Genomic DNA, 11,380 nt, shown 5'->3' with positions numbered 1-11,380 from the left:
TCTCTTCATACATGCATGCGCAGAGGTATATTAATGAATTAATTTGACCTCAAAACACCCATCAAAACCACAGCTCATTTTTACAGCATATTTTATTAATTTCTGTAACCAAACCAGGAGAATGTAAATAAGACCTTACATATTTTAATACAGCAATTTAACCCCTGTACAAGTAAAACAAAAACAGAAAAAGAAAACAAAAACATTTCCTCTCCTCCCCTTTTGTTTGTAGTTTCTCATTCCTACTAAACAAGAAATGAGGGGGCTGTACTGAAACCCTTGTTCAACTGCAGGCCCCTTCTTTTCAATAGCAACCCAAGGGAGTGGTTTGGAGAAAGACCTTATATACCCAGGCCTGTGGTCACCATAAAAGAGTAGTCCAAAACATGGTCATCTCTGTTCAAGACTCATCACTTTTGCCCCAAACCCCCCTATTCAGTCTGGCAGCCTCACACTCGACGTTTCTTTTCTAAAATTGCAGCTACGCTCTTTAGCACTGAACCTAAATTGCATGACCACTCACCCCAACCTAAACTCCACCCCTCCTCTGCAGTGATTGGTCAGGAGAGTCAAAGCTGGTCAGCAGCATGGTTGGGAGCTGTGTGGAGAGGCTGGAAGGTAAAAGACTGGAGTTACAGAAGTGGGCGTGTCTACATCTGTCCTCATTCACAGAAAAGGGGAGGGGCTTAAGCTTAGGACACAATCAAACATAGGCCTGGTCTGGAGGAACCGTTTACAAAAAAGAAAATATTCCGTCATAATTCTACTATCTGTTGACCAAGCTGAACCGTCTTTGTCAAAATCATATATATTCATCTTAAAAGGACTCAGGTCTCTTGACGCCTAAACTTTGGATAAAGTTTCAAGGGTATTTTGCGCACACGCAAACACAATCTTTGATTCTTGAGACTACCAAGAAGGCAAAAGGGAAGGCTCACAGTGGAGACTGCAGATGTATCAGATTAATTTATCGATTGCAATCAATTCCTAATCAGCTGAAATAATGTTCTATGTATTGTTAAGGCCAATACACAAGGTTGAAGTCATAAGTCATTTTAAGAGAGGTGTACACACATACACATAATAAAAGGTATGCTAGAGTATGTGTGTGTGTGTGTGTAGACATTTTATTGTATCTTTATCGCCATAACCGAAACATTGCTTGAGAACATGGAGAAGAAAAAAAAAAAGATAATGTGGGGAAAACATCTTCAATCAAAAAAAGAGACATTTGCCTGCCTAAAATGTGTTTCTCTACATGAAAATGAGAAAGTAAAAAGTAAATCGTGTTGCTATAAAAATGGCATTCTCAGCAGCAAGTGTAACTCATGTTGATGTCTACCTTCATTGTTCACTGAGGATGTACAGTTCACACAATGGAGGGGCGTTTTCTCTGTAATGCCAATCACAGCGGAGGAGAGAATGGATGGACTGATAAAAGGATGAGGAAAACAGGCACAGTAAGTGTGAGGGAAATGCACAGCACCTCACAAAACTAACCTCCATCACTCTACTTCCCAACACTTTTCTACCACTTTCAGGTGCTGTAGGACACCCCCCCCCTCCCCTCAGCACTCGGCCTCTCAGTCCATCCTTCCATCCATCTGTCCATCCAGAAGCAGTAAGGACTATTTGCTCTCTTCTGGTTTGATGGCCTGTGGTTTGATTGGACCCGTCCGGATGGGTTTGGTTGTTGCTAAAGGTACAGATTTGTCAGACTCTGTGCGGTCTGATGGCGCCCCCTGGTGATTTGAAGTGATGCTGTCAGTGGGTTTGCCTGCTTCTATACGGGACGGTTTGCTGACTGGAGCCTTGAGTTGTTGTTGCTCAGAGAAGAACTTGTGGGTAGACTGTAGTACCTCTGCTCTTTGTCTAGCCTGAGAGAGAGAGAGAGAGAGAGAAAGATGAACATTCAAAGCCAATACAGAAAATGATTACACGTATAACCTCTAAAGTAGCGCTTCTAAAATTGTGACTCCAAGGTCCCCCATTGCCCACAAAAATATTCAAAGGTCCCATTACAGGATACGGATACTGGACAAGGTAAAGTTTTATTAATTTCTACCCTATAATTCAGTGCTTGTCTTACATGGAACATTTTATTTATAAAAAAAAATGCTAAGAGAGTTTTATCATATTGTTAAAATCATCTCTCTGTATTTTAAATGGTATAGTATATATCTCAGTATTTTCAGAATTTTTCTATTGGGATAAATAAATCTGTAAATGATATTTTATACCCTGACCAATGTTGTCCAATGAAGCAATGTTCATATTAAAGGGTATGACAAAAAAATAAAGTGAGTGTAACCATGTAGGCACACACACACACACATATGGGTGTGTGTGTATAAATAAGTGCTGGGCAACGGTTAACTTTTTTTTTTTTTTTTTTTTAAATCACATTGTCTGCGATTAATCGCAAATTAATCACATTACGCAGAAAACTAATAATGCATTCAAAAGTAGTGTATTGTGCTTTTTTTTTTCATTTAAAATGTAGGCCTACTGCTATATGAACAAAAGTGTAATAACATTTGGTTGGCAAACACTTTAAACAAATAAGGGTTTTTTTTACAGCAGCCTAAATTTTAACTTATAACATTAAATATAAAAGAAGCTTTTTGTCACTGCCAGGACAATAATGTTTTCATAGAAAATATGTTATATTTATAGAAAATCAAGTTATGTTTAAAGTCCAGTGCCTCGATCATAACATTATAACAGGCATCTTCCTATAAGAGACCTGCACGACCATCGCAGCAGAGTTTGGCGCGGGACAACACTTGATGGGTGGGTAGAGACTCGTATGTGCAGGATGCAGAAGAGTAGTTAGGGTGTGCTCTCACTAGACAATCTTAACCTCGCCGTTGTGCATTTGATTAGTGTGTTTGTTCTGTCTAGCAGTCCCTGGTTCGGTTGGAAGAGGTGGGCAAGAGCGCAGTTCAGTTGTTATATAATAATAATAATAATAATAATAATAAATGAACAGATTTTATAAAGCGCCTTTAAAAGCAGCTTCTCAAACCGATCAACACAATATTCAAGTTGAAAAAAAAATATATACATGTGTGGGGTGGTTTGTGAATGTTGATGCTTAGCATAAATGATTTGACCGGGAGCATCACCTCCTGTGACCCATGATTTGTCTGTATGTGTATTCAGAGTCAGTGAGCAACAGACTCATAATAATAAAGAAAACCGTTAACGCACGAAAAAATAATTGTTGGCGTTAATAAATTAATGCATTAACGCAATAACGTGTTAAATTGCCCAGCCCTAATAGATATGCTTTATGTTGAGTACAAAAAAGGGTTAAAAAAACTCCCTATATATATATATATATATATATATATAGAGAAATTCCATTTTCTAACACTAACATTACATTTCAAAAACAGAAGTTATGCTTTTTAAAAAGGAGTTACCATTCACTACACTAAAATAAAACTAAAGCTATTAGGCTATTCTGATTACAATTAACAATTTACAGTTAATGCCATCATAAAAACACACTTGTAGGTTTCAAATTCTAAATCACTGTGTACAGAAAAACTAATATTTAGCTAAATGTAGATTTTAGCCAGAATTATTGTACTCTTCAAATCAAAATCATCTTATTTATTTAAATGTGGTGATAACACTCACCTTAAGGTCCTGCTCTGCTTTCAGAGCAGCTTGTGTGCCACGGGGAGCTAACGAGGGACCAGAAGGTCCACGTGGAGGATGCTGGGGTCTTGGATGGGGCATTAGACCCCCACTCAGATTAGAGGACATGGGTGGACCCATGGGTGAACGCTGTACCCCTCCAGGAAATGAGTTTGCATGGGATTGACGCACCAATGGAGACACCATGTTAGCCTGAGACAACATCTGTTTATGTGACGGACGGGAAATGCTGTTAATGCTCAAGAAGTGTGATCAAAATAAATTTCCAACAACTTACTTTGTGTCTGTAGTAACTGACCTGTGGGTTGAACGGTCCTGGGAAGTGCTGGGCAATGCGCATTCCTGCAGATCCCGACTGGAACTGTTTGGGATACAGCATGCTGTTCATCTTGCTAGACTGACTACTGGGACTTGTGGAGCACACCCTGAGAACACAAACAAGGAAGCTGTCAGAAAACGTACAAAATACGGCTACAACAGAGCAGGGATATGCATCCACTGTACATGAAGGCCATGAGACACCAAGTCAACCGTCATCGGTTGGCCAATATCAGGCTGATATTAAGCATTTGTTTTTGCATTGTGTTCTGTACAGCTGCCACAAGTCAAAGGCTTCACTGGTAATTCAACATGCCCAATCGGTGAGGGATATTGCTTTGGTTGTTTAAGAATCAGAATTAGTTTTTTTTTTGCCTTACACTATAATTTAAAAAAGTTTAGGATATCAGTTTCCACAAAAATATACAGCAGCAAAAAAATAATATTTCTTGTCCATCAAATCAGCATATTATTATGACTTCTAAAATATGTGGCACATTTTTTTTCGATCAGTAGTGCATATTCACAGTCCTACGTCGAATACAACCAACTAATGGTGTGGACAGCTATTTCCTCTTATGTAAGCACAGAGTGTGCACAGTTGCCTGTTGACAGTAGTCTTTGCGGTGTTTTAAAGCCCAACATTGCAGACACTGCAAGGCTTTTGTCACCACTATGTCTTTGATGATGGTTTGGTGTGTCTGGTCCTTAATCTGGATGGCTTTGCGTGCATAGACATACCTATAAGGGCTAGAAGTGGGGGTAGTGCTTCTGGCGCTGACAGGTGGAGTTCCAGGCTTCATATCCATTCCACCACTGAAGAGCTTCAGATCCATCTCACACATCTAGAACAGAAAAACCACAAATGCTTCAATATGCCCCATGTAGGATAAGCTTTTAGACTACAGTAATATTACTAGGGATGCACCGAAATTTCGGCCACCGAAAATTTTCGGCCGAAAATGGCCTTTTCGGTTTTCGGCCGATAGACTTTTATCACCGAAACAACACGGCCGAAATGTTGTGATGACGCAAACAGAAACCGCGACCTGCACGTGCACCTGCATAGCAAAGACCACGAGCTCCACGCGACATTCACTTCACACCAGTGAGAACATTCTCTCTCTTCGTATTCCTTTATTCGCAGCACTAAAGCGTCTCCTAACAAAGAGATTAAGACGGACCACGAAGTGAAAACAAAGAAAAGTACAGTCTTAAAGAGTCTGTTAACACACTTCTCACTGAGATCTTTTCGGATCCTCTGCACTTCATCGCGAATGTGCTTGATCCGCGTTATAAAGACCATTACTTGGATGCGGAAATAAGGCAGCGCGCACGAGAAATGATCCAGGCCGCGCTGGATGCGGAGAACCCGCGTGGAGACGGAGAAGCGCCAAGTGCAGGAGACAGATCAGAGCGCAGAAAAAAAGACTGATCTCTGCACCAGATGAGTGGCATGCACCATCGTTGTGTGATATGTTCAGTGGAATTCTGCAAGAAAGTGCCTCAAATAATAATAATACGTTGGCTATTTTGTTCTTATACACACACACAAACATATATACATACATAATATCAGATTGTAGCTATATTTATGCTAGATTTTCTGCTAGATTTCTGCTTTAATTTGATAAAAATGTTCATTTATGCCCTGGCCCTATTTAAATACACTCTCTCAAATATTTCTCAAATGTCAGGCAGATGACAAGCTCAACTGCTCAACAGCTAGATGGTTATCTGTCTGAAGTCCCCATCCCCAGAAGTGATAACAGTCTTGCCTACTGGAGAAGTAATGCACTTTCTAGTCCTACAGAGAAAAATTTCAAATGCACTTCACCTAAATGCACTTTGTTTTTATGAGAGAACTGCTCATTTTAAAACCTTTCTGCAGGCCAGTAGGCCTGTACATTATTATTAAATATACACATGAGTGGGATACATTTTTAGTTTGAATTTTATTTTATACTGTGCATTGTTGCAATGTGCTTAATACATATTTGCATCATTTGTAATTATGTATTTTTGTGTGTTTTTTTTTTAAATAAGTTATGTAATTGTAATTATCTTTGAAACTTTAATATTAATTTATGCAATTGCAATGTCTTAATTTTAGTAAAGTTAGTACACGGTCATAGCAATAAATGCAATGGTACTAATAATTGGCATAATTTATTTCGGTGTTTCGGTTTCGGTTTTCGGCCTTGGTTTTCTCTTTTTCGGTTTTCGGTTTCGGCCAAGAATTTTCATTTCGGTGCATCCCTAAATATTACAGTTTTTTTTTTTTTTTTGGAACAAAATGAAAATACAATTTCACTCTCTAACAGTAGGTGGTGAAAAAGCAATGCCTCTCTCATAAATAATTAGGCTGAGATGAAAGGATAAAAAGAAAAGAAAATGCCATTAATGTTTGTGTGTATTAATATAAACAGGGCCCAAAATTAACAATTGTCAAGTAGCAACAGGAGTAAATATTCCTGGTCTACAATTAACTTCATTATTAACAGTAAATGAAATAACGAAGTGCAATAAATTTGCAAAAAAAAAAAAAAGAAAAGTAACAAATTAAACCTAATGTTATAAGCGTACCTTATTGGAATGTTGCATCATACTGTGTGTATTCTGGCCAATAAGGCCACGGTAGGGAGGATTGCTGGGGGGCTGGCGATTGAGGCTGGGGGGCGGGGCTTGGGGAGGTGTCGGAGGTAGGGATTGAGGCAAAGCCAAGAGTGGCTGACCACCACCAGAGCCGAAATTGGGCAAAGACATCTGTGAACCCGGCACAGGAACGGTCACCTGCTGCAGGGCAGAGTTGGGACTTTGTGTTGAGCTGTAGTAGCTGCTCTGCTGCTGAACTTGTCCAGAGTACAGGTTTGAGTGCTGACTCATTCCCTGACGCTGCAGATCATCACAGTGTGAGAGAGAGAGAGAAATACAGCAGAATTTAGATCACAATCATGACAGACTGAACAAATAAAAAAGGTGTGTGGGGGGGTATATACTAGGCCACCATCGGGAGAAATTGAATTCTGACCTGCAGTAGATGTGTGTCTATAAGCTGTGATCCTCCCATGCCAGAAGGCTGATTCAGCTGGGGCTCAAACAGGATGGGGATGTGTTGGGTGTTTGAGGTCTGCTGATAGGCCAGGCTGGACTGAGGCTTGCCCAAATCTGGGGGCTGCACTCCGGGGTAACTGTGCAGTGGAGTCCCAGACAGCATCATGGGAGACGTCTGGGAAAGGCTGTTCTGCATGAATGCCTGTTGAGACCTGAGTAGACAAGACAGCATACTATAAATTGATTGAGAGATTACACATTACGTCATTTTTGGGATGTTTCAGAGTTAACAGCAGCTCGGTCTGTAATACCTGTAGGACTGCATGGAGGAGCTGAAGAGGTCTTGAGGTTGAGACACCGGAGGTCCAGTGTTGAGGCTCAGCTGGGCCTGGTGCTGCCCCTGCAGAGGAGCGTAAATGGGGATGGGGATCTGTTGCACCGCTGTAGGCTAGAGAAAGAGAGAAATCAAAAGGGTGTTAACCAACCACAACTTCAGGAAAATTAGACCACTGAAAACAACAATTATGAATCATGACTTGAATGTCTGATCCTGCTGGTGTGGGACCACCAGAACTAAATACCTGTGAGAGTCCAGGCTGAAAGCCTTGCTGCTGTGCTATAGAAGGAGGAGCCAAGCGAGGGTGGGGCGCACTGAACAAGTGGCTGGTGTCCATGTAGAAAGCCGGGATTTGGGCCGCAGAACCTACACCGTAAGAAACAGATGATCACTTATTCAAAAGAATAACACGTAGATATAGACAAAATAATGTCATACAAACAAGAAACATAAATATAGTCTGAAGTCAGTACATTTTTTTTTACGATTAATACTTTTAATCAGAAACAATGCAATATATTAATAAAAAATGTTATAATGATCAAAAAGTGTATAATGGCTTCTAAATTATTGAATTGGAGAAGTAGAAACAATGTTCAAACTTGAGGGTGATGTGGGCTTTTACCTGCTGCAGACTGGGATACGAACACCTGTGGGGCCTGTTGCTGCGGTAACAGAGATGGAGCACAGCCCAGGTGGGAGAAGTTAGTGTTGCACATCCCTGAACTCTGCAGCTGCTGGGGCTTCACCTTACAGATGTTGGGAGGGTCAGAGGCTGATGTGCTCTTCGTGCTGAGAGAGGATGTTGTGTAGGTTGCAGATCCTGTAGAACCGAAGCCCACTATTAAAATTCGGCCCATGTGTGTTTTTTTCCTTCTTTCGTACCCATTCATGCGGTGTTCTGGTCCACATGAACACTTACCGGACAGGGAGGTGCTGGGGGTGACCGAGGCCACAGGTATCTGAGGCACTGAAGCACTAGAGAAGGAACTGAAGGAGGCACTGCCTGCTCCTCCTCCTCCACTGGTGATTGGGGAAGCAGAGGAGGTGACCGGAGAGCTCTTTTCCACAAGACTAGGCGAGTTCTCCCAAGCCTTGCGCGCAGATTCCATCTGCAAGAAAACAATGAGGAGCAGTTTAAAAGATGATCCTGGTAGCATATCTCCACTGCTTTAATTGTGTAAAGTACATTTTGACTCCATTTGTTAAAGCTTTTGATTAGTGGATCAGGATTTGTGAATGAAACATCACATTTATTCTGACTTTCCAATGAATCATTCAGTGTCTGCGTCTTACTTTAAGTGTGAGGTCAACAGTAGCAGGAGAGACTGTGGCAAGGCTTGAGCTCTGCTGCAGGGCTTCTCTTCGCTGAATAGGCATTGGGTGCGGGAGCGCCACCTGGACCAACGACCAAAAAACTATCAGAACACACGCACAGAGAGAGAGAGAGAAACCCTATACACACGCATATCGATTACAGCACTGAAGCACGTACAGGTGCCACGAGGCTCTCCTCCATCTTGGTCCCTGCAGTGGGGACGTTGTCCGCTAACGAGGAAGATGGGATTGTGTAGTCAGTCACTGATTCCTGCAAAATAAACCGACACATTGTCAGAAAACAACTTCTTTACAACTATGTTTTTCAATAATATTAATAGTACCATTAAAAATTTGGGGTTGGTAAGATTAATGTTTTTAAAAAGTTTGTTACACTCACCAAGTTAGATCCATACATTTGATCAAAAAATATAGTAAAAACAACAGTATTGTAAAATAAGGCAATTAACAGTTTATTAAGTAAAAATTGGAATAATAAATGACAAAGTAAACCTAGAAAACTGTTCATTCAAAATGACATGACCCATAAAACGTTTAATAAAAAGAAATGAAGCAAAGATATATTAAATTGCACCTTAGAGCTGCAGGAGTACTCCGCTGTTGGAGCAGTGATCATGCCCTCGATGTCTCCACTCAGCTCAGGAACTTTGTCTTTAGTGGGTGAGCTGGAGTCTCTGTCTCGGCTTCCTCTAGCTCCATTTTTATCCAAGACCTCTCCATCGGACTGACGCACATCTTTAGCAGCCTTACGGTTCTTGAGTGAACGCTCTTTGCCAATGGGACCAGGTTTATATTCCTTGTGCTCTGGAGGGGGGATGTCAGGTAACTGAGGAGGAAAATTTGAGTTTTAAACAATGTACATTACACACCTATATAGAAGTATCTGTAAAGTCTGGGACAACTAGTAAAAATTCAGTTTTTACTTTTTCAGAGCTTTTAATTGAAACGAGGGAACTAATATAAAGCCTTACACGGCCCGGGGCTAATCAGAATTCTCTGCCCGAGTCCGACCCAAGCCCGTGTCACTGTCCTCAATACACAGCTGCTGTTGAAGCCATTGTAATAGTTTAGTTTTGGTTTTTAATGGCAAAGTGATCACATTTCATTTAGATTCTTTATTTAATTCAGAAATATGATGGAACATTTTATGTTTGTTAAATTCAAGTTTGTTTGTTTTTTAAATAGCCTACAAAGTGGCCAGCACAAGACAGTGAGTTGAGCATTTTTGATCCATTTATCATTCTCAGAAAAAAAACGCATGAAAATCAATTATTAGCGTCATAATATTTTAGGAATAAAGTAAAAGTTACGATAATAAAATCATGTTACATTGCGTGAAGTAAAATATATTACACCTGTATAATAGTGGCACCCGTCATTCTTCACGTTTAAAACTAAACAGTAATAAGCTTAATGTTTTTTGTTTTTTTTTACTCAAATTGATTTATTTCACGAGACACTCATTTGTATATAACAACTTTTTTTTCCAACATGCACTCAAATATTTATTCGTTTTTATTTTGTGCTGCACATATTAAACAGAAAAATATAATTGATTCACATGCAGCTTGAAAGGAGGCGAATGTCTTATTACAAATTAAAGAGTGTAAAAAAAAAATATTGTTTGTATTTTATCTTTGACAGAAGGCTGAGGTTTTGTGTTATAATAAAAAGTAACCAAGCCCAAATCTTATTGTGATTAAAACATTACATATTTCCAAGCATTTATACCATAATTAAAAGCTTGTGAATAGTCACATAATGTTATTAACTTCAGAAACATCAACATAACAGAGTAAAAAAAAAAGTATATAAATATGGGCAGTAAATGTTTGTGGCTACCAACCAGTGGAATATTACATTTTATTCTTCCAACAAATAACAAATATTAATGCAGCTAGCTCGTAATCACGACTTAATACGTGGGAAACAGGAAGTTTCTCGCTCAGCACAGAGGAGTGCATCATTTTGTTAACTTTGTGGTTTATTATTTTGAGTAGTTTGGGATATGGTGACACAGAAGACACGTAATCATGCTGCACGCATCAATAGTTCCCTGCTCCGGCACAGTTAGCGCTCACTGCATGCGTACTGCACTCTAATTAAACTGAACCGCGCTCTGGCCCACCTCTTCCAACCAACCACATTTGAGTGTGGCACGGAGAGATCTCAGTCAACCGAACCGGCCTTTGGGGGTAAGACGCGCTCAGGCACGGTTCACATCCTTAGAAAATAATCACAAAGCCTAATCGATATTCCGTAATTAAAATCAACTAATCGAATATTCGAAAACCGTGACCCATCCCTAATCCAAACAACAATGAAATTAAGACCTGTAACACGTCTTGGTAAGTATCCCATTTCATTTGGAAATATGCTGTATTATGTGATGTAAATGCTGCTGTAAATTGGTCCTTTGAGATAAAAGCAGGAACTACCTTCTGAGGTTTGACAGGTCCAGCACGAGGCTGTTTTTGTCTTTGCTCTTTGGGTTCAGGTAGTTTATTATCAGAGGTTTTCTCTAGAAGGGCGGGCACTCCGTCACTGTCAGTGCTTCCTGCTGAAGACGGGGCACCAAACTGGATGCTGTCCATGCCCAGCTCAACCCCACCTTCTGTTCCCGATTTCACACCCTAAAACACAACCACAAAAACATCAGCACTT

The 11,380-nt window shown here is 40.2% G+C and overlaps 1 protein-coding gene across 2 annotated transcripts in view; it reads right to left on the bottom strand.

The window, feature by feature from the left end:
* Positions 1-74: 74 nt before the first annotated feature.
* Positions 75-11,380, bottom strand: part of LOC113063053 (protein PRRC2C-like) — a 34,759-nt gene continuing 23,453 nt past the window's right edge. The window contains exons 20-33 of one of the 2 annotated variants that reach the window (XM_026233209.1): positions 11,155-11,349; positions 9,291-9,542; positions 8,874-8,966; positions 8,675-8,776; positions 8,301-8,490; positions 8,004-8,201; positions 7,623-7,744; positions 7,353-7,489; positions 7,019-7,274; positions 6,574-6,882; positions 4,729-4,832; positions 3,968-4,094; positions 3,649-3,873; positions 75-1,877 (exon numbers count right to left, since the gene is read on the bottom strand). In XM_026233209.1, the coding sequence (XP_026088994.1) occupies positions 1,629-1,877; positions 3,649-3,873; positions 3,968-4,094; positions 4,729-4,832; positions 6,574-6,882; positions 7,019-7,274; positions 7,353-7,489; positions 7,623-7,744; positions 8,004-8,201; positions 8,301-8,490; positions 8,675-8,776; positions 8,874-8,966; positions 9,291-9,542; positions 11,155-11,349 (2,559 nt within the window). In that variant the 3' untranslated portion in view covers positions 75-1,628. The remainder of the gene's footprint in view (positions 1,878-3,648; positions 3,874-3,967; positions 4,095-4,728; positions 4,833-6,573; positions 6,883-7,018; positions 7,275-7,352; positions 7,490-7,622; positions 7,745-8,003; positions 8,202-8,300; positions 8,491-8,674; positions 8,777-8,873; positions 8,967-9,290; positions 9,543-11,154; positions 11,350-11,380) is intronic. The other variant, XM_026233210.1, reaches the window with a different exon arrangement.

This window comes from Carassius auratus, chromosome 45 (assembly GCF_003368295.1).
Source record: "Carassius auratus strain Wakin chromosome 45, ASM336829v1, whole genome shotgun sequence".
Classification (NCBI taxonomy): Eukaryota; Metazoa; Chordata; class Actinopteri; order Cypriniformes; family Cyprinidae; genus Carassius; species Carassius auratus.
This window is presented reverse-complemented; position numbering and strand designations above follow the sequence as displayed.